The 24,291-nt window shown below is 36.6% G+C and overlaps 1 protein-coding gene across 1 annotated transcript; it reads left to right on the top strand.

The window, feature by feature from the left end:
- Nucleotides 1-20,624: 20,624 nt before the first annotated feature.
- Nucleotides 20,625-23,390, top strand: LOC124896133. The gene is made up of 4 exons (XM_047407671.1): nt 20,625-20,726; nt 22,018-22,164; nt 22,543-22,610; nt 23,075-23,390. Exons 1-4 carry the CDS (start codon nt 20,625-20,627, stop codon nt 23,388-23,390), a joined length of 633 nt encoding a protein of 210 aa, XP_047263627.1.
- The last annotated feature ends 901 nt before the right edge of the window (nt 23,391-24,291 follow it).

Below are 24,291 nucleotides of genomic sequence, written 5' to 3' on the forward strand. Positions count from 1 at the left end.
TATACTAATATCATAGTAATGCTCAATCTAAGGGAGAGTGGTAAGTCTAACCTACTTATCTTTCACTGAATCTTTAGAAAGTCTACTACTCTGGAGCCCTTCCGTGCAGCCTCCAAACTTGCCACGTGTAATACCCCGAAAATCCAACTCAATATTAGCTCCATGTTTCATGCTCATGCATAGTACATCATGGTTCCTTGGTAGTTTCATGATCAAGGTTGATGTGAATTAAGGTCTCAAATATGTCCTAGCTATTGTGCGAATCAAAACATTCCTTACCGATTGAATTCTTGAGAAGGATATTGGTATCGTCAACTTCAAGTGAGTATATCTCTCATATTATTAAGAGTTTTTGATCCCATGACCTACCAACGGATAGATAATTTAATAAGCCTTCCGTCGATACCAAATTCACCTAAAACGGACACCCGGTGAAGAAGTTATGGCTATTTTAAGTTTTTGTTGTAAGACGAATGCGATTTTAGTGCATGGCCTGTCGCGCCGGAGGCCAAAATAGCACTCGTCAATTTCTAAAGAGCCTCCTCAATATTCCCGCTTTGCGCCAAGCTTCCAGGTCACAATAATTGGCATTTTACCAAGCTCCGCATCGTGCCAGGGTGCTAAATCGAAATAAATTTTGCGTAGTTTTTAGTTTTCCTTTTAAACTCCTCAAGGGCACTATGGTAACTTCCCAAAACCCTATATATACTCTTTAAACACAGGATTGAAGCCCCAACGCATCCCTTTACATTAATTTTATCAAAATTCATTCAAGAACCGTCAAGAACAAGTCTAGGGTTTCCATTGGGGTTTCAAGCTTCAAGAAAATTCAACCGTAGATTTTACGAATTCTTAATCTAAGGTATGCGTAGTGTTCATCTATGGATCCAATCCATTCATAGAGCTCAAGAACCATGTTTTTAAATGTTATTTTGTAAACTTTTTGTGGTGATATAAGCATGTACCCTGTTGATGATTGTTGTTTAAGTTTCAAAATGATATCTAAAGATGTTTTCATGAAATATATGTGGTTGTTAGTTGAAAAACATGAACTTTAGGTGGTTTGATGTGATGCAAGTATGAAATCCACCTATGTTTTAAAGAATGTATGCAAGGTGTTTTATAAAATTCCTAGGATACTAGAAACCCATAATTACATGATTTCATGATATCTAAATGACAAGTCCATATTAGCTATACACTTCCCTATGAATTTCCATGCTATTTATGTGTTGTTGTTGTTGTGGCATAAAGCATGTGTGATAATGGAAATATGAATTATATACACGAAATGTATCCATGCTCTACCTACTATGTTGAGATGTGAATCAATACATGAAGTATACTATCCCCTACTTATAATATTGTGAATTTTGGACTTTAATCTTGTGATCAAGTCATGTCGTGTGTACCAGTTTCCTTCTATCGATTCTTGGGGGTGATCGTACCCAAAAAATATAGTTGTGTTCCTAGAGCCATGTCATGTGCCACGATAAATCTCATTCAAGCTATACTCTATAGAACTCAGTCAGTCATGTGACTTAGGAAACATCAGAAATCTTAAGATCTCAGTTAAATCTCAGATAATAATACTACTCTGTCAGTCAACAACTGTCAGTTATTCAGTCCATGTACAGCCAGTTGAATCATGTTCAGTCCCTTCAGATGGGAGTAAAAGCTAGCACCGAGTGAACCCAAGGATGGGAACTCACTTGCCAGTTCAGGGTGTGATTCTTAGCAGTCATCATTGTGTTCCAGAACTACGTAGCCAGCGTAGGCTGAGACATCTTAACCTATCAGATTAGGGTTGATGAGGTGGGTTAACCTGTTAGTTTAGGGTCCCACCATTCTCACTTTAAGTACCTACCAGATAAGGGTCACTCACAACTATCCTTACCAATGGCGTGGTATTGACACCTCTTCAGTTGGGGCAGAGATTGGACCCCAGCTTAGCCATAATGGTATACATGGGGCATGTTAGTTAAACAACTACCTCCCACTGTTTCAGTATCAGTCTCAATAAAAGAACTCAGACAGTTCTTCAAAAATCAGTATACCAGGAATGCTAGATACAATCAAATTCAGTTATAGCACGGAACTCAGAGAGTTCTACCAGATTCAGGACTGTCAGACACAGACGCTCATGTTATCAGAACTATAGTTCCAGTCATGTATTAGTGTAAAGATTTAGCTACCACTTACTCACAATCTCAGTTACTATATATGTATGTTTGTACTTGTACGTTCATATAAGTCAGTCAGTTAGCATTATTCATGCAAGTAAACCCTTTGCATTAGCCTACCTTACTCGTATACTCAGTACTCCAGTTGTACTAACGCATTTGTGCTATGGTGCTTTCTTTTCATATTACATCATAGGTCCAGAGCCATGAGTTCCAGACCAGTAGTAGCTTTCCAGTCGCAATGTTGCAGTGCGTCCTCATCCATCCGAGGATAATATGATTTGATTTATTCATTTATTACATTAGTTCAGTTTTACGGAGGTAGTTGGAGACATATTCCTTCAACTCCTTATTCAGATAGTACTTAGAGGTTTTCAAATTTAGTCAGATTTAGCTATCAGATTCAGTATTCAATTTTATATTCAGCTTGTTTTGGGTATTCATTACCCCATAGATGTTACTATATCTCTTCAGTTGAACCTTATGGCCTACATGTTCAGGTTTTCCACATATTATATGTATATTATGCAGTGTACAGGTACAAATATCATTCATGGGTTAGATTATGGTCCCTCGGGGTCATGAGCACCGTGTAGCATTCCAATTCAGAAAAATTAGGGCATTACAAACTTTGTATCAGAGCCTAAGGTTCAATAGAGTCCTAGGAATTCTGAAAGCCGCATCTTGTAGAGTCTTGTGCATGGGTGCGTTGCGTTCCACATTTATGTACAGGAGGCTATAAGATGTTTTAGGAATAGTTTCCCTTCTTTCAGTATTCATGGCGTGCTAGTGAGCATAATCTCAAGTTAAACTCCTAATCCAATCCGTTCTTCTCTTGTTTCAGAATATGGCCCCAAAGAGAAGAAACCAGCCAGCTTCTCATCCCAAAAGATCCTTTGGTCTAACATGTTTCTCATGAGGAGTTTAGAGCCATATTCATCATACTTTCTTAGTCTGTGGCTGCCCAAAATGAAAGGCCACCAGGTATTCCGGCCAATCCAGTGGCAAATTCTGCAGCATCTAGGATTTGGGACTTCACCTGAATGAACCCTCCATCTTTCTATGGGTCTAAGTCTGATGAAGACCCTCAAGAGTCCATTGACCAAATTTAGAAGGTCATTAATATCATGGGTGTTACTTTTGTTCAGAGTGCTGAGTTAGCCGCATATCAGTTGCAAGATATGGCTCACACTTGGTACAAACAGTGAAAGTCCAAGAGGGTAGATGGTGCAGGTCCCATTGGGTGGAAGGAATTTGTCATGATTTTCTTAGACAGATTCTTTCCCCAAAAGCTGAGAAAAGCCAAAGTTCTTGAGTTTATCAACCTCAGGGAGGGAAATATGATGGTTAGGGAGTATTCTCTCAAATTTACTCAGCTAGCCAGGTATGCGCCACATGTGGTTGCATACAATAGGGCTAAGATGAGCAAGTTCATATCAGGGGTGAAGGATAGCGTGGTGAATGAGTATAGATCTGATATACTGAATAGTGATATGACCTTAGCTAGACTCATGACCCATGCTCAGCAGATAGAGGAGCAGAAGGTTAGGACTAGAGAGAGGTAGAACAAGAGAGCAAAATCAGGCAGTTTCAGTTTTGCTCAGCCCAAATCAGAGGGAGGGAACCATTTGCAATTTTGTCCTAAGTCAACAGCTCCAGCTCCTTCCTCCACTAGTGCCCCAGTGCTGAAATTCAGAGACGGTAGCAGAGACAAAGCGCCAGGCTCTAAATCTTAGGGTATTGTTAGCAGTGCCTGAACAAATCCCCTTTGTCAGGCTTGTGGTAAGAACCATAAGGGTATTTGCAGAGCCGGTAGTGATGTCTATTTTTGTTCTGGCAAGCCAGGCCACAGGATTAGAAAGTGTCCGCAGTCAGGTCTTCAGGGTCAGCAAATTTATTCCACAGCTCAGTCTGGTCGACCGAACCAGAAGGGTACCACTTTCAGTGCTACTAATGGGCAACGCCCAAATAGAATCTATGCTCTTCAGACCCAACAGGATTAGGAAAATTCTCCTGATGTCGTTACTGGTACGTTACAAATTTCCCATGTTCATGTTTATGCTTTGCTATACCCAGGTGCATCCTTGTCTTTTGTTACTCCATACATAGCAGGAGATTTCGAAATCAGTCTCGAGATTTTAGTAGAGCCCTTTTTAGTATCTACCCGAGTGAGCAAAACCATCATAGCCCGACAGGTATACAGGAACTACCCGATTATTTTAGAAATCCACATCAGCAAATTTAGTCGAGTTAGAGATGACAGACTTTGATATCATTCTCGGTATGGATTTGGAGGCCTTATCTTTATGGAGTTCATGTAGATGTCTTCACAGATCATAAGAGTCTCCAGTATGTTTTTTATCAAAAAGATCTCAATCTTCGTCAGAAAAAGTAGTTAGAGCTCTTGAAGGACTATGACATGAGGGTCCTTTATCATCCGAGCAAGGCCAACATTGTGGCCGATGCTCTCAGTAGACTCTCAATGGGCAGTATTTCTCACATTAAGGATAGCAAGAAAAAAATAGCTCAGGAAATCCATCAGCTTGCCAGACTAGGCATTCTCTTAGTCAACTCTTCAGAGGGTGGTGTATGTGTTCAGAGTAGTTGAGAGTCATCTCTAGTTTTCGAGGTGAAAGAAAAGCAAGATATGGATCCTAACCTTGTCAAGCTAAAAGAGTCAGTTCAGAATCAGAAAGTTTAGGTTTTCTCCCAAGGGGGAGATGGTGTTCTTCATTGTTAGGGTCATTTGTGCATTCCAGGTGTAGATGACTTAAGGCAATGAATTCTTGTAGAAGAGAATGGTGTGTCATACTCCATTCATCCAGGGGCCACCAAGATGTACCGTGATTTGCAGAAGATCTATTAGTGGAGTGGGATGAAAAGTGATATTGCAGAGTTTGTGACTAAGTGCTCTACATGTCAGTAGGTTAAGATAGAGCATTAGAAACCTAGTGGTTCTATGCAGGAGTTCACCATTCCTACTTGGAAGTGGGAAGAAATGAACATGGACTTCGTGACGGGTTTGCCTAGTACTCGTCATCAGTATGATTCAGTTTGGGTCATTGTAGATAGAATGACCAAGTCAGCCCATTTCCTTTTAGTTCGTATCTCCTCTTTAGCCGAGGATTTCGGCAAACTCTACATCAGGGAGTTGGTCAGATTACATGGTGTTCCCTCATCTATCATCTCAAACAGAGATACTCAGTTCACCTCTCACTTCTGGAAAGCATTTCAAAAGGGTCTCGGTACCCAAGTTTATCTTAGTACAGCATTTCATCCTCAGACATATGGCCAAGCAGAAAGGACCATTCAGACTCTTGAAGATATATGCTAAGGACGTGTGAAATGTATTTCAAGGAAAGTTGGGATGACCACTTGGCCTTGATTGAGTTTGCATACAACAATAGCTATCATTCCAGTATTCAGATGACTCCATTTGAAGCTTTCTATGGTAGGAGATGTAGATCTCCAATCGGTTGGTTCGAAGTTAGTGAGGCCTCAGTCATAGGTCCTGAATTAGTATTCGACACCTTAGAGAAAGTTCAGTTGATCAGAGAGAGACTCTGGGCTGCTCAGAGCCAACAGAAGTCTTATGCAGATGTTCGTAGGAAGGATCTGGAGTTCGAGGTCAATGATTATGTCGATCTTAAGATCTCTCCCATAAAGGGAGTGAAGAGGTTCGGCAAGAAAGGGAAACTTAGTCCCCGATATATCGGTCCCTTCAGGATTCTCAGTCACTTTGGCAAGGTAGCTTATAAGCTAGAATTGCCTTCAGATCTAGCCTCAATTCATCCAGGCTTCCATGTCTTTTTGCACAAGAAGTGCATAGGTGACCCAGCAGTTGTAGTCCCTGTTCAAAGCATTTACATTCAGAACAGCCTCTCTTATGAAGAGATTTTAGTCGAAATCTTAGACTATCAGACTCGTCGATTGAGGAACAAAGAAGTCCCATAGTTAAGGTTCTTTGGCGAATTCAGTCTCACGAGGGAGATACTTGGGAAACAGAAATAGATATACGTACCAAGTATCCTTACCTCTTCCCCACAAATTTAGATCAAGATCAAGGTAGCAGTTCTCCTTAAGCTTATTCAGTTTCATGTTCATGTCCCCAGTTTAAACTTGGTATCTATTACCATTGTATACTCAGTCATCCATTCATGTATCAGTTCAATTATAAAGTCATGCATCAGATATGCATTCCCATCTTGAGAAGCTCATTTTATCAGATTGCTCAGTTACGCATCCATGTACCAGTTATCCATGCGTCAGATATGCAAGAGTTCAGTATGTTTAGCATGTCAGTCATGAGATCATGTTTCAGTCCTTCATGTTCAGTTCATGTTCGTATTGTCTTATTCTTCCATTTCAGATAAGTCTCAGTCGAGGACGAATGTTCCCAAGGGGGAGATATTGTAATACCCCAAAAAATCCAACTCAATATTAGCTCCATGTTTCAAGATCATTCATAGTACATCATGGTTCCTTGTTAGTTTCATGATCAAGGTTAATGTGAATTAAAGTCTCAAATATGTCCTAGCTATTGTGCGAATCAAAACATTCCTTATCGATTGAATTCTTGAGAAAGATATTGGTATCATCAACTTCAAATGAGCATATATCTCATTATAATATGAATTTTTGATACCATGACCTACCAACGGATAGATATTTAATAAGCTTTCTGTCGATACCAAATTCGCCTAAAACAGACACCCGATGAAGAAGTTATGGCTATTTTAAGTTTCTAATGTAACACGAATGCCATTTAACTGCATGGTGCATCGCGCCGGAGGCCAAAATGGCACTTGTCAATTTCCATAAAGCCTCTGTGATATCCCCGCTTTGCGCCAAGCTTCCAGGTCACAATAATTGGCATTTTACCAAGCTCCACATCGCGTCGGGACCCTAAATCAGGATAAATTTTGCATAGTTTTCAGTTTTTATTTTAAACTCCTCAAGGGCACTATGGTAACTTCCCAAAACCCTATATATACTCTTTAAAAACGGGATTGAAGCCCCAAATCATACCTTTACATTAATTTTATCAAAATTCACTCAAGAATAGTCAAGAATAAGTTTAGGGTTTCCATTGGAGTTTCAAGCTTCAAGAAAATTCAACCGTAGATTTCACGAATTCTTAATCTAAGGTATGCATAGTGTTCATCTATGGATCCAATCCATTCATAGAGCTCAAGAACCATGTTTTTAAATGTTATTTTGTAAACTTTTTGTGGTGATATAAGCATGTACCCTGTTGATGATTGTTGTTTAAGTTTCAAAATGATATCTAAAGATGTTTTCATGAAATATATGTGGTTGTTAGTTGAAAAACATGAACTTTAGGTGGTTTGATGTGATGCAAGTATGAAATCCACCTATGTTTTAAAGAATGTATGCAAGGTGTTTTATAAAATGCCTAGGATACTAGAAACCCATAATTACATGATTTCATGATATCTAAATGACAAGTCCATATTAGCTATACACTTCCCTATGAATTTCCATGCTATTTATGTGTTGTTGTTGTTGTGGCATGAAGCATGTGTGATAATGGAAATATGAATTATATACACGAAATGTATCCATGCTCTCCCTACCATGTTGAGATATGAATAAATACATGAAGTATACTATCCCCTACTTATAATATTATGAATTATGGACTCTAATCTTGTGATCAAGTCATGCCATGTGTATCAGTTTCCTTCTATCGAGTCCTGGGGGTATTTGTACCCAAAAAATATAGCTGTGTGCCTAGAGCCATGTCATGTGCCATGATAAATCTCATTCAAGCTATATTCTATAGAACTCAGTCAGTCATGTGACTCAATAAACATCAGAAATCTCATGATCTTAGTTAAATCTCAGATAATAGTAATACTCCGTCAGTCAACGGATGTCAATTATTCAGTCCAAGTACATCCAGTTTAATCATGTTCAGTCCTTTCAGATGGGAGTAGAAGTTAGAATCGAGAGAACCCGAGGATGGGAACTCACCGGCCAGTTCAGGGTGTGATTCTTAACAGTCATCCTTGTGTTCCAGAATTGCGTAGCCAGCATAGGTTGAGACATCTTAACCTATCAGATTAGGGTTGATGAGGTGGCTTAACCTATCAGTTTAGGGTCCCATCGTTCTCACTTTGCGTACCTGCCAGATAAAGGTAACTCACAATTGTCCTTATAAGTGACAAAGTATTGACACTCCTCCAGTCGAGGCAGAGATTGGACCCCAGCTTAGCCGTAATGGTATACATGGGGAATGTCGGTTAAACAACTACCTCCCACAATTTTAGTATTAGTCTCAATAATAGAACTCAGATAGTTCTTCAGATATCAATATACCAGGACTGTTAGATACAGTCAAATTCAGTTATAGTACGGGACTCAGAGAGTTCTACCTGATTCAGGACTGTCAGACATAGTCGCTCATGTTATCAAAACTACAGTTCCAGTCATGTATTAGCGTATAGATTTAGCTACCACATACTCATGATCGCAGTTACTATGTATGTATGTTTATACTCTTCCATTCATATCAGTCAGTCAGTTATCATTATTCATATATGTAAACCCTTTGAATTAGCCTACCTCAATCTTATACTCAATACTCCAGATGTACTAATGCATTTGAGCAATGGTGCTTTCTTTTCATTTTACACCATAAGTCCAGAGCCATGAGTTCCAGACCAGTAGTAGCTTTCCAGTCACAGTGTTGCAGTGAGTCCTCATCCATCCGAGGATATATGATTTGATTTATTCATTTATTACTTCAGTTCAGTTTTACGGAGTTAGTTAGAGACATATTCCTTCAACTCCTTCTTCAGATAGTACTTAGAGGCTTTCAGATTTAGTCACATTTAGCTATCAGATTCAGTATTCAGTTTTATATTTAGTTGTTTTGGGTATTCATTACCCCATGGATGTTACTATATCTCTTTAGTTGAACCTTATGGCCTACATGTTCAGGTTTTCCACATATTATATGTATATTATGCAGTGTATAGGTACAGATATCAGTCATGGGTTAGCTTATGGTCCCTCGAGGTCATAAGTTCAGAAAAATTGGGGCGTTACACCATGCTATCTAAATAATAATATACACATTTAGATGAGAATAATGATACGATATTCCATATAAAAGCTCAAGGTCAAAAGTAAACCTAAAACCCCACTTGTAGCTTTCTTGCAAAATCACACATTTGAAACCGTTAACACGTCCCTCTAAACTTTGATGATTTACCCCTAAATATAGGTGAAATCAAAACACATATAAACCCCCAAATCATACCCAACCTAAATTAGGGATTTACAATTAATCGGAGATTTAAAATTGAAATTAAAAAAAATTATGCAAATGAAAGTTACAAAATTACCCCCCAATGATGCCTCTGACTCACCCCAGACACCTAATGATGGATCTCCATAATTTCTTGGCTCTCTAGGGACTTTATGAAAGTTTGACTTAAGAAAAAATAGAAGAGAATCGGGTTTCATAGCTTTAAATGCTGCTAGGGGTCCCTTCATCACGATTGAGAGGGCCCTGTTACCAATGTGATCTCGGACCTAGCTAAACCTACAAGAACGCAACTAGTCCACTACGATCACAAAGGAGGAAACTTAGATAGGTTGAGAGATGGCTCATCACAATAATTAAGGTTGGCTTGCAAATGTGATGACCAATAATCTTGGACTTCTCCAATATGATGTGATGCCCCGGAAAAAATTTTCATTAAGATCTCGGACGAAAATATGTTGAATTCTGTTCTTTATCGTGATTAATAATTTTTTTGTGTGGAATTTCTGGATATCTGACCCATCATCGTGTAGATAATCGAATAATCTTTCCAACAATATGTGGATCATCCAAAATGGACACTCGAGCGATGAGTTATGATCATTCCGATCTAACCATGAATAGTGGTGAACAGTAAATGTGCAGGAAAAAAATACTGAGGCCAGGCAAATTTAGGGTCAAATTTAAATGATCATAAATCCTTGTATTGAGTCTTCATATCCTTGTCCAAATATTGAGTCGGTTATGGTTCAATGCATTGATACCTTGTTGATGTTGAGGAAGATTAAAATGTTTTGAGCTAAAATATGTTGAGTTAGGAATCCACAAATTGATATGATTTGATAAATGAGAAAGAGATTTGATTTGGTATTTATGATAGACCCTTGTGATGTTGTAGTGGATTTCCTAATGCGTTCTGAGCTTGTCGGGGAGTAGTACTTAGCACCGAGAGGGAAATTTGGTATTTCCCCAAACCTATGTGACACTGTAGGGTTGTTTGATGATGATATTATTGGCAAGAGAGTCCGATTATGATTATTGCAGTTTTAAAGTCGCACTCCCTGGCAAAGAGTATAATGCTCCCTCCAACGGGGTTTTCAAACGTTGGTATTCCACGTAGCTCACGTGGGTTTGTCGGTTATAGAAAACTCCCCTGTCCATAAGAGTCATATTTATAGAAATACCGAGTCACTCCGAGTTTTGATGTGGTAAGTCAAGTTGCCTATGATGATCTATAATGATTTATGAGGTTTTTCTCCTACATTTTCTATCTAAGATGTTATGATTTGCATGATTCAATGTCACTCAAGCCAGGTGTGTCATTATGGTCCATATGTACGTTTTTATGAAATTTATGATATTATTTATATTTTGCATGCGCCTCCACATACTCAGTACGTATCTTGTGCTGACCCATATATTTCTCTATGGGCTACATTCTTACCATGATGTAGGTTCAGGAACTCAGCCGCAGCCGCGATAGTGATATCCGAGTGTTGTATCTACGTTCCTTCAGTGGTGAGTCCTCATGGTTTGAGGATCAAGTTGCTAGTTTTGGTGTTGTTGTTTTGTGATCCCTTTGGTCTGTTGAGTCAATTGGGGGTTTGTCCCAATGGCTCGTTGATTTTTCTATATAGATGCTATGTCAGACTAGTGTATTGTTGGGTTGGTTTGTGTATAGACATTCCATATATGTACAGTCTAACGATATTCCGTGCCACGTGCGACGTGATATGATATGTACTTATATATATATCCTTAGCGTAGCGTGTATGTTGTTGTGCTCGAACCCAAGGGTAGTGTTTTGGCTTAAAGGGTTATCTTGAGGCTATGTGTAGCCTTGGGCACCGTGTGGCATCTCAAGATAATATTTTGGGGCGTTACATGTGACCAAGTCCTTTCTAATACAAAGGCCATTCTTGGCCTACACAGCATTCAAATTTACAATTGGACCCTTGAGATTCGCTCAAAATATCATAAAAGAAAATGAACTATGCTACACTACAAAATTCAACATTCCGACTCAATAGCCATCTAAATTTCCAAATGAGGTAGTTTTGATCAAAAATGGGTCCCACAATCAAAGGGCTATTTTAACTAAAATCCACCTAACAGCCCTAAACGAACTCAGAAGCCTTGGGACCCTAGCGAAGGGTCCCCTAGCCTAAAGTTGATATTCTGGAGCTAACAGAGCTATCAAAATTGGTATTTTTGACTATTTACCTAAATTTTAGGTTTGATACCTACTTCTTAATAGAAAAAGCTCCAAAATAGGGGATTGGCTCTAAAAATCACACACACCTCCCAATGATAAAACTATTAGTCCTAGCAAGTTATAAATAACTTAGGTAAGCTATGATATAGTTCTAAACATTGAAAAGCCATGACAATGTAGCTAATGACCAGGAGGGACATTATATTTTGCAATGAGACGATTAAGCTTTTGGTATTACTTGTTCCACATAAAAGAACTCCACAGAGATGTAGATGTTAAAAAGTTCAACCATAGTTTTCTAAAGAGATTTTTTAAGAAATTATATAGGGACCTAAACCCTATACAACCTTTCATTTTTTGAAAAAATATATCTTCCCATGCAACCCAGTGCTTCTCTTTTTCACCTCTTGCCTTTCTCCATAAAAAACCTACAAACACCTGATATAGTTGGTCAATTGTTTTCCTTAGAGAATTCATAGATAATAGAAAGTATTTTGACATAGACTAAAGAACATTTGCAATGAGTATGAATATTCCTCCATATGATAATGTAATACCCCGGCATCTTATCTCGAGATGTCACATAATTCTCAAGGCTATAGTAGCCTAAAGCTAACCCTTTATGCCTGCTACTAGGCCTGAACCTTATTTCAAGATAAACTAGTCAAGAAATAATGTTGTATCATACCAAAACTAAACTGAATAAATTGAAGATACTGTCTGAATAGCAAATACTAAAAGTCTGTAAATAAACTCGTGGTTCGATAAGCCTTTACTGCTAAGGAACTAGAAATTCATTGGGAAGGACCCCCAATTGACTCAAACTAAATTGAAAACAATAAATCAATTACTATGAAAGCTGAAAATCTAAAGAAGTAGGCCCTCGAATCATGAGGACTCACCAACAGTGGGAGCATAGATAAAGATGCTCGAACTACTCATGCTGCTGATATTGAGCACCTGAACCTACATTATAAGACATCATCATAATTAGAAAGTAAATACATGTTGGATGTATATGACTCACATAAGCTTGTTTATCTAAAATACCAAATATAAAATTATGTATAACAAATCGTACTTGTAAATCTAGTGAGTCATAACACTTAGTCTTATAAAAGATTTTCTATCATTCTTTTCTTTCGTAACTTAGAAGCTTTAGGAGCTTTGAAATCTTAGAACTTTGGAAGCATCTTCTAACCGACATAAACCATGTGAGCTGACATGGAGTCCAACGTCTTACCCACGTTGTGGAGAGCTATTCTATCCTTGCCATCGAAATAGAACCTAAACTTAAGTGATCACTATCTTAGCCCACTATGAGCATTTAAAACCTATAGTGGCTCGTAGTTCTGGGGCATGAAACCTTGGAATCATACCCAACTCGGTGCTAAATACTACTTCCATACTTATTGCTCGGAACTTTTAGGAAATCTACCTTAAAATAGTACAAGGGTTCGTAATTAAAACCAATTATGCTTTTCTTTGTTTAAATCCTAAACCGTATGAATAATGTGGATTCCTATCTTAGCTTAGGATCAAAATATCAATCTTTATTTTTGAAAGCACTAATCAAAACTTGTCGATAGGACTTGAGATCATAACCTCCTTATAAAATCATCAATAGTACTTAGGACTCAAAGTATAAAGCTTTAATGCATCAATAATTACATCAATAAATAAGATTTAAATTTTGTGCTCAATAATCATCTTAAAAGCTTCAACAATCTCAGTCAAGATAATGGTATATAACTCATAATACGAATTTTATAATTGCAAACATGAATATATGTAAATTTCTTGCAATTGTAGCCTTAAATATCATATTAATGTCATAAACTAAAGTAATAAGGATTTGGGTATCAATCCTAACTTAAATTTCATGGGAAAGAATAGAATATTCAGTAAAATTGAAACCATAATTAAGTTTTGGCCACAAGGATGAAAGTTTTACCCTTGTCCAAAATACCACATACCTTGGATGATGAACTAGGTGAACAAGTTTGCTTTTGGGATTCTATTTGTGCTCTTAAATGGTGATTCTTGGAATTCTTGAATTGGGAACTTTGAATCTTAAATTGATTTAGGAAAAGAATGGTGAAATCTTGGGGATTCTTGAAGTTGAATATTGAAGCTTAGAGTTTTTCTTGAGAGAAACTTTGATTAATATAAGCATAAAATGATTGTAATAGGCTTAAATCTTGTGATTGGACAGAATTGGGCTTGGAAATTGTCCAAAATACCTTTCTTAAACTCCTAAACGAAACTAGAAAAATAAATTGGGGTCCCAATTTAATGGGTCACCGCGACATCCCACTATTGCGGTGTCTTACTGGAATTTGACGACTGGGAAATTGGGGGTCTTTGAGATGTAGAGTTATCGTATTGTCCCACTGTATTTTGACAATTGGGACCTAAAAATTCAACATGACATGCCACCATCGCGGTGCCCTATAGAGATGCCATTTTGGCCTCGGCGCGATGTGCCACTGTAGCGTTGGACTACTGGAAATAGACAAATGGGAAAATAAATCTATCCACAATGTGCCAATATTGTGGAGGTCCACTAGAAAATGAAAATTATGAATTTAACCACCTTTGCGATTCGGTGACTGCCCAGGTGGTACAGTACCAACTTTAAAATGCTCTAACTCCTCAACTGAGTGTCGGAATTGGGCGAATTTAGTATCGATGGAAATCTTTTCAATTTTTCACATAATGGAAATACAAAATATGGAAAATTCTATATGAAACCAATATTATTCATTTTGGAAGATATCCCTTAACATTCTAGGAACAAATTTAAGCTAGAAAAGTTTGGGGTATTACAGATAACTACTTGTTTTGCCAAACACCAATTCATCAAAATAGAACTTCCTCATCTGGAAATAGAACATATAGAATCCATGATATGTAAAAGAGAAGGACCCCCCTTTAATTCTCCTTAATCTAATCCCAACAATCAAAGAAGTATTGTCATGTAAATAGAAAAATATTTGTTAAAATTGACCATCTGCCCTAAAACTTTTTCATACTCTCTCAATACTCACATTATTTTGAGAATGGATGTTCTTTCTACTTAATATAATAAAATTATATCATTTTCATAAGATGGATGATTGATAGGAGGGCTCCATTTAGGCTTGCCACATCCTCTGAAATCCTCATCTTTATAACTTATTCCTCTAGCCAAGACCGTTGCTGCTAAATGAATACTGTGGCAGATAGTGCATCTCCTTATTTTAACCATCTTGAAGATTGAAAGAATCAATAAGCTTTTCCGTTAACCAAAGCTAAAAACTAGTTACTGAAAATTAATCTCTAAATCATATCAATGATTTCTTTTTAAAGCACACATCTTTTGAGGACTTTAATTAAATAGAACCAAGAAACCCTATCATAAGATTTGGTTATTTTCAACTTAACTGCTACATTGTATACTTCTTTCTTATGTTAATATCCCTTATTATCTCTTGGGTTAGTAAAATATTTTTAGTTATATTTTATCATTTAAAAATTTTTGACGGATTCCTAGATATAATATAGGTAAAAGACTTGAAATCATCTCATGCAAATACCTTGAGATAATATTATCAGCAAAAGTGCTTAGATTTATTGGGTTAAGATCTGTGAAACTGTTCACATTTTCTTTCATTTGCATCAACACCAAATTTGTATGAGTTACGAACCTTGAAATTTGTAGACCATAGAATAAAGACTTCACCATCCTTGTGATACCATCTCTGAATATCTCCCAATAACTCTAGAAAAATATTCCAGAAAACCCATTAGGCATAATTGTGCTGTCCCCATTCAAACCAAAAACTACCTCCTTAATTTACTCTCTACTTGGTAATATCCCCTCATTATATTCCATGGTAACCATCATAGGAATATGGTTAAGCATATCATCATCATCACGCGTATAAGTTTCTCTAAATTGATCTTCAAAAAAGAAAACTTCTGCTCCAATATTCTCACTAGCATTAACCATATCTCCTTAGGCTGTTTGAAATTCTAGAAGGTGTAGCTTTTTTATTCTTCCTCTCACAAAGTTAAGAAAAAACATGATATTTCTATCTCCATCTTGAAACTATCTCATTTTTGCATTCTGCTTCTAGAATCCTTCCTCTCTATATAGGTAATTCTTCAATTTTGCTTCAATATTATTCAGAGTAGATCTATTTTCAGTAAAAGCATCAATCTATAGCTGGATATCCTTTACCATTATCCCATATTTTAAAGTAGTAATTTGTGGAAATATATTCTCAAAAGTCTTCTACTCTATTTTTGTAATACCCTTTTCACCTTCGTCTATCTTTAAACTCTATTAAAGGGCTTCCCACAATATCTATTTTAAAATACTCCTCAATAATCTTCTTGAAATTGGAATATTTAGTCTAAAAATTGAGAAACTTGAAAGGCTTGATGATTTGCTCCTCCCCAAAACTATAAATCACATATAAAGGTGCATGATCTGACCCTTGTCTTACCAAGTGTGTACCTTTCTAGAGGCTAAGGTTTTTATAAATTTATAATTACAAAACACTCTATCTAGCCTCTTGAAGATGTAGGCACCTTTTATTCTACCATTCTACTTGTGAATTTGCTTCCAGTATACTTTAACTATATCAAAGCACAGTTATTTACACATAAACTAAAATTCATTGACTAATGTTGAATAAACTCTAGCCCTCCTTACTTTTTATCATTATTTAATATCATATTGAAATCTTCACCTACCATCCAACACGTCTAGTTGTCATCAACTAAACATTTCTATTCCTCCCACGGCTTTAATTTTTCTAAAGCATCACAATTTTATAGACGATATAATTAAAAAATAAATATTGTACTTCCTAAATTTCATGGCTAGATGTTCTGTACTTGATCACATCTTCAGTCCAACTATCATCCCATGTCACCTAGATTCTTATGGCATAATTACAGTATGAATTTTGTAATCTCAGTCTCCTCTTGTATTGATATAACTCTTGTGGGCCTTGAAAAGGTTCTATATGAACTATGAAATTGTACTTGTGTCTTCTATGCAAGTCTATCAGTCTTTCAAAAGCATTTTGAGATTTAACAGGCCTTATATTCAAGAAAATTACTTTCCAAATCATGATAAAGATCATCTGATTTATCTTTGTTGCTCTTTGTTTTAACTTGAAGAAGGAATAAAGGCTGATTTTTAATTTTATTAACACCACTCTCCTAATTTTTAATTTGTCTTAGGGTCCAATCCCCATCCTTTGTACTTATATTCTCCTCTATTTCTTCATCCTTCTCTGTATCTCTTCTATGTTGCTTTTCTTCCTTGGTGATTTTCTATAGATCAGGAATGAATTTGTCTTAGTTATCATCAATCTTTACTTGTTTGCCTGAAGATTTTTTCTTTTTCTCCCCCTTCTTCTTCTCTTGCTTCCCCTCCTTTCTATTTACTGCACTGTTATTTCTTTGTGCATCACCTTCATTCTCATTATTTCCTTATTTTTCCGTAGTTTGTAACTCAATTATAATAGGCATGTCCTCATTTTTCTTTGTATGATTGATTCCTTCTTCTTTGCTCATTGTGTCACTGTCCTATGTGCCTTTCTCCTTTTCTTTCAATGTTTCCTCCACCAATTTTTTGGATTTTTATTTCCCTCTTCACCTTTAGACTGTTTGCCTAGTATAGCATATGTTTCTCCATTATTTCCTAATGCATCAAACTTGTTACCAATGCTTACCTCAGTGGTCCCTTGTTGAATATTTTTTCTATTTCAAGTCTGCTCAAACTTTTCTTTCCCATATCTTTTCCTTCTCCTGCCTTTTTATTCTTCTACTCTTTGAATTGCTCCTACTCCTTATTTTTTTCATTCCTATCTTTTGATTTTGGTTTTTTTGACCATCTTATATTTTTTCTCCCTTTCTCTCCTTCTCCTTTTCTTCTTCCTCATCCTCTTCTTTGTCCTTCTTTGGGTATGATTCGGGATAAATTATATAATACCATTTCTTACTATGTCCTTGGATTCTATAATTAGTACAGTACTTTGGTACATAGTCATATTTCATTCTCACTCACTCTCATTTATTTCCCCTAGTTACTTTTTTAACCCTTGATGTATCATGGTTTCATGGAACTGTTAATGCTTAAAATGATGAAAATATTCAAATACTTAAGCTATTTTGTTATATATGATGTGTGTTTTGTCTATGTTGCAGGAGAATTAGGTTGGAAATGTAAGTTGATCAGAATAAGATGAAAAAGGCTCTAAAAATAAAAGTCATAGACTAGACTATGAGTCGTTGCGTGACTCTATGACTCATAGCCCAAGTCGTAAGGATAACTATAAGGACCACTGAATCAAGGATTAAAGTTAAGGATGGCTACAGCTCATTGGTTTGATAATAAGTCATATTGTGGAGTCAATCTGAGAAAATTTGTTAAAGTCCTGAAGATATACAAGTTGAAGCCCAAGTGAAAATAATAGGTGACCACAAGTCGTCATGATAGACCATGACTCGTAAGGAAAAATTGAGTTGATAACAGTGAGGAATGTTTTAAAAAGTGAAAATCCACTTGAGTGACAACGAGTCTGGCCAATGACTTGTATGATCTTATAATGAGTCATCATTACTAAGTGTAGAATAGAGCAAATGGAACTGACAATGAGTCATTGTTAGTCCAAACGACTCATTTCCTGAGGCATGACCACTGCAGACTTTGTTTTCCTATTTTGTTTTGGTTAGGTTATCTTTATTATTTTGAGAAACTATAAATACCCATTGGATACTCTTGTAAAAGGTTATTCACTTTATACTATTACAAACATATATTGATTTCAAGATTGACTTTTGATCTTAGAATACTCTTATTCATGGTTTTTGGTTGGGTAATTAATTTGAGACTTTGGGTTTTATTATTCCATTATTGTTATTTACTTATATTCTTTCTTTACTGAATCCATGGATTGTTTTGAAACTACGAGCACCTAAATCTCTTAACTAGGATTATAAGAACCCTAGCAAATAATGAAGTAGGGGAAGTGTGAGATTCGTCTAGATCATTGTTTGTGCTGACATTATGATCTTCTCTAGTTTAACTATTTTCTTAGTGTTGGACAATGCTAAGAGCTAGCTTGTATTCAATATCGTCTTCACAAGAGCAATTGAGATTGGAAAAAGAGGATTATAATAGTGATTCGAGGTTATCAACCCTTGTCTAATGAATTGATTTTCAAAAGGTGATAGTTAAACAGGGATCAAATACAAGGTTTAGTAAGGCGATACCCTGAGACTCAAATGATGAAAAGTGAGATTTATCAAAGCATTCACTAGATGGTTGGTAATACATATCTTGTCAGATTCTGTATGTGTGGTTTTAGGATAGTTGGATAGAGCACGATAAACCTATGAAGTTAGAGGACTAGGGAAACATAGTCTTAGTGTTCATCTCTAATTGTTTACAACTAAAAGCATTTAAGACTTGTTACTTTTTACTATTTACTTCAAATTACCCTTATTTACTTTTATGTACTTTCAGACACTTCAGTAAATTTGAGAGATAGATTTGACCTATTTCCTGTAGGATCGACTCCAACTTAATAGGGTTACTATAATTTGACAGCAACTATATTTTATCTTCTTAGAGTGTATAGTTTGGGTGAACACAAATTTAGGCACCGTTGTAAGGAAATATGATTGCGGATTTATTGATTGAAGTTGTTGAGGTTCTTTGATTTTATTTTTCTATTCTTCTTGGGGCATACACCAGTGTATGTCCAGTACTAGGAGTTAAGGTAACCCCTTGATCCCATTTGAACCAGAGCTAGAAAGAATCCAACAAAAGAATCGTAGGATATCACAGCACTATAATAAATCTCACTATGATCTGCCTCAAGATGATCCACATGATTTGCCTCCCCCACCTCCTCAGGAGAAAACTATATAAACTACTATACGGTTATTAGCAAAAGCAAATATGATGAGGGTTAATATGTCTACCTAGTGTGCAGGTCAAGTGGTAGAAATAGCAAAATAGAGGCAAGAAGCAGATCATCAAGCAGCACTCAATATAGGTAGAAGAGATAGAGCTCTATTACCCCCAGCTTTTCAGTATTTTCCAACTAATGAAGATCCAAATTAAGACATAGGGTATGTAAAGCCTATCAAGATAGGAGGCATTACTCCACTTGAGTTTCCCTGGGGGAATGTTTGATATTACTAATGCTATAATCAAGTTGTTTAATCTAAAAGTTGTGTTTACTAGCCTGTTGACTAATGATGCAAACATGTATCTCATTAATTTAGTTAGAATTTTAACTTCATATAATATACCTGGGGTGGGTTAGGAAACATTAAAAATCAGGTTGTTTCCATTCTCTCTAACTGGTAAAGCTACATTATGGTATGGGAAACTACCTCGTGGGTCCATTACTACTTGGAATTAGTTGAGAAAGCAGATTTTAGACTATTTCTTCCCTTTAGCCAAAATACTACAATTGAAGGACAGGATCTATAATTTAGGCAAATACATTCTAAACCATGTATGAGGCATATTTTAAAGCCAGGCAGGTCATATCCTCTACCTTTAGAATATTGGATTGTAAAGGGTTTAATATGAAGTTGATGATAGTGCCAAATCACAGAATTTTTGGGGAGAAATCTGCTGAAAACTTTCTATCATTCCCTGAATACTAGTTCCAAAGCTATGGTCGATACTATTACTGGAGGAGCATTCATGAATATGCATTGGGAAGTAGCATCAAATTTTTTAGAATAGATATCTCTTTTAAACTAAGGGTGGCATAATCAAAAGGCATAGAGAGGTGCTGACACTTATGTCGTTGGTGCTTTCGGAGAGCATAGAGTTATGCATGATTCAGTGGCTCAGTAGGTTGCACTGTTGAGGACGGAGATTGTCTTACTGGCAAAACAATTTACAACTATGAATTCTGAGAAGGTTGATATTGTGCACGCACAAGGTAAAGCTTCTAGGTCATATGATTCTAATATGGATGAAGAGGTAAAGTATCTAGATAGAGAGTTGGTAAGTTTTTGAGCCAAGGGCCAATCATCTGCTCAAAAAAGTATAACTCAAAGCAGGGGAATCAAGGTTGGAGCTACAATAGGGATATATATAGGGATTAGAGTAGAGAGAGATGGTGACAAGATATATAAGGATGATTATAAGGAAAGAGTGGTGCCTATGTTCCACCGACAAACATGACACTGAGTCAATGAGGGAGGTGTTGCTCACTGAGCTGGTTAAGGGTTTGGAAAGTCAAGAAAGTTTTCTTAAGGAGATTAAGGTAGATATTTCAAGTTTGACCCAAAAAATGGAATCCCGTTATACTGCGATCAAGAATCTTGAACAATAATTTATCCAGATATCAATGACCTTAAATTAGCTTCAACCGAGCACTCTTCCAAGTAATACTATGCATAATCCGAAGAATAATAGTCATTATTTTTCCATCACCACTCAAAGTTGTAAGGCCACTATTGATCTCCCATAAATGTAGTAGACGAAGATAGAAATAATGTGATTGATATTGATGAGGAAACCAAAGTGGAATCTGAAAAGTTGGTAACTATTGGTGAGTCATCACAAAAATTAATGGGTGTTTATAGAGGTGTTGAGAAGGATAAAATAAAGGGGGAGGTATTCGATCCTATGTTAAAGACCATTTCATAACCTCTCTCTTAATTTCCTCAAAGATTGAAGAAGAAACAAGAGGAACAAAAGTATAAGAAGCTCTTGTCGGCGTTGAAGAAATTGTCTATTAATATTTCTCTTGTAGAAGCATAGGAAAAGATGCCTGTCTATGCTAAGTTCATGAAGTATTTCGTTACTAACAAGCGGACGGTGAGTTTTAAGCCACTGATAATGTTCATCATTACAGTTTCTTTGGTTCTCAATTATTGGTTGAGAAGAAGGAGGTCCCCAAACATTTACTGTTCCATGTATGATTAGGTCCTTCAAATTTTCTAGAGCTTTATGTGTTTTAGGAGCTAGTATCAATCTGATGTCGTTGGTAGTGTACAAGCAATTAGTGTTGGGGGCACCTAAACATATATTTATAAGGTTATTGATGGTTGACCGAACTATGAAAAAACCAATTGGTATTTTGTGTGATGTTTTTGTGAAGGTTAAATCCTTCATATTCCCCGCTGATTTCATGATCCTTGACTGTAAGGTGGACTTCAAAGTCCCTATTATCTCAAAAAGGCCTTTCCTAGCTATGGGTAGGGCCTTGGTTTATATAGAGATAGGGAAGATGAAGTTCAGAATCAATAATGAGCAAGTTACTTTTAATGTATGTCAATCTATGCGACAGCCAAAGGATCTGAGAGTGGTGTCCATGATTAATACTGTTGATGATGTTGCAGTGACTGTGCCTAGTGAAAAGAGACTTGGGGTTGAGACATTAGCAGTAATTATCCTAAACTTTAACAGCGATGGCATTAATGAGTATGATGAAATAGTGAGTGCATTGTATGGTAGAGGTTCTTATAATTATGCTCTAAAGAATCTAGATCTTGATTAAAAGAATAGAACCACTCCTTTGACTTGACCATATATTAAGGAGCCACTAGCCTTAGAATTAAAGGCCCTCCCATCTCACTTGCATTATGTATTTTTGGGGGCCGACAATACCTTTTTGGTAATTATTTTTACTGATTTATTGAAGACATAGGTTGAAGAATTAATCTCAGTGTTGCAGAGGTTCAAAATGGCAATCGGATGGACTATTGCAGACATTGTGGGGATTCTACCCAATATTTGCACTCATAAGATATAGCTTTAGCTGGATTGTGTACCCAGTTTTGAGAATCAACATTGGTTGAATCCTTCTATGTAGGAGGCAGTAAAGAAAGATATCATCAAGTATCGAGATATTGGAGTGGTTTACCCCATTGCGGACATCAAGTGGGTCATCCTAGTTTAATGTGTACCTTAGAAGGGTGGGATCACTATGGTCCCAAACAAGAAGAATGAATTGGTTTCCATGAGATGGGTTAATTAATGGAGAGTACGTGAAGTTGAATACTTGGACTCACAAGAACCATTTCCCTATGCCATTTATGGATCAAATACTTGACAGACTAGTAGATAGGGTTTGGTATTATTTTTTGTTGGGTACTCGGGATAATATCAGATTTCTATTGCTCTCAAGGATCAGGAAAAGATGACTTTTACTTTCCCTTATGGTACTTTTGCGTTCCAGCAAATTCCATCTGGAATATGCCATGCTCCCACCACCTTTTAGAGAAGTATGATGTCTATATTTTTTGACATAGTGGTGGACACTATAGATGTATTCATGGATGACTTTTGGGTAGTTGGGACTCCTTTGATGACTGTTTATCCCATTTGGTCAATGCACTCTAAAGATATGAGGAGTATAATTTGGTGCTTAGTTGGGAGAAGTGCATTTTTATGGTGAAGGAGTATATTATTCTTTGTCACAAAATGTCAAAGCAGGGGATTGAGGTGTACAGAGCAAATAAAGAGGCGATGGAAGATGTACCACCTCCGGTTTTAGTCAAAGGTATTCGAAGCTTTTTAGGTCATGCTGGGTTTTTTAAGAGGTTCATCAAGGACATCTCTAAAATTGCTAATCCTCTATGCAAGCTTTTAGAGAGGGAAGTGAAATTTGTATTTGATGATGCATGTCTCAAGGACTTGTGTTCTTTAACACACGATTGATCTCGACTCCATTTATTGTATCCCCTAATTGGTCTTTAATATTTGAGGTTATATACGATGCTAGCAAAGTGGCCTTGGGTGATGTCCTAGGTAAAAGATATGAGAAAATACTTCACTTAATCTATTATGCCAGCAAGGCATTAAACCCAACATAGAAGAACTATACAGTCACTAAGTAGGAGTAACTTGCGGTGGTTTTTTTCTTTGAGAAATTCCAATCCTATTTAATAGGGACCAAAGTCAACTACACACGTATCTAATATCAAAGAAAGATGTCAAACCTGGATTGATATGTTAGGTCCTTTTGTTGTAAGATTTTGACTTTGAGGTGAATGATCAAAAAGGCACTAAGAATCAAGTTTCTAATCACTTATCTCACCTTGAGGAGGATCCAGAAGTCAGGGGATGAACTTGACATAGATGATAATTTTCTAGATGAGCAAGTCTTGGTAGCATCTCAAGAATTAATCCCCTGGTTTGCTAATTTTTCCAACTTTTTGGTAAGTGATTTTTTTCCAAAATATTTGTCATTCTAGCAGAGAAAGAGATTCATACATGAGGTGAGAAAATTTTTTTGGGATGAGCCTTATCTTTTTTAAATTTTTGCGGATGGTGTTGTTCGTAGATATATTCTTGAGATGGAGATCATGAGAATCCTTGATGCTTGTCATTCCTTACCAGTCAGAGGTATAGTGGTACCCACATAACCCACAAAATTCTGCAGTATGGGTATTATTGGCCAACTATCAACAAAGATGCTTATGACTTTGCTCAAGCCTATGACCAGTGTTAGAGACAAGGCAATATCTCATGAAATCATGAACTCCCCATGATACCTATCTTAGATTTGGAGTCATTTGATGTATAGGGAATTGATTTCAAGGGTCCATTTGTCATCTCC

The sequence above is a fragment of the Capsicum annuum genome, chromosome 2, assembly GCF_002878395.1.
Source record: "Capsicum annuum cultivar UCD-10X-F1 chromosome 2, UCD10Xv1.1, whole genome shotgun sequence".
Classification (NCBI taxonomy): Eukaryota; Viridiplantae; Streptophyta; class Magnoliopsida; order Solanales; family Solanaceae; genus Capsicum; species Capsicum annuum.

What these genes read in the sequence shown, in the direction of transcription:
- LOC124896133 (XM_047407671.1), top strand. Translation starts at nt 20,625, where the DNA reads ATGAATTCTGAGAAGGTTGATATTGTGCACGCACAAGGTAAAGCTTCT. An exon ending in AGTATCTAGATAGAGAGTTG is followed by an intron (nt 20,727 to 22,017) that starts GTAAGTTTTTGA and finishes TCTATGCGACAG; the next exon opens with CCAAAGGATCTGAGAGTGGT. An exon ending in TACCCCATTGCGGACATCAA is followed by an intron (nt 22,611 to 23,074) that starts GTGGGTCATCCT and finishes TGCACTCTAAAG; the next exon opens with ATATGAGGAGTATAATTTGG.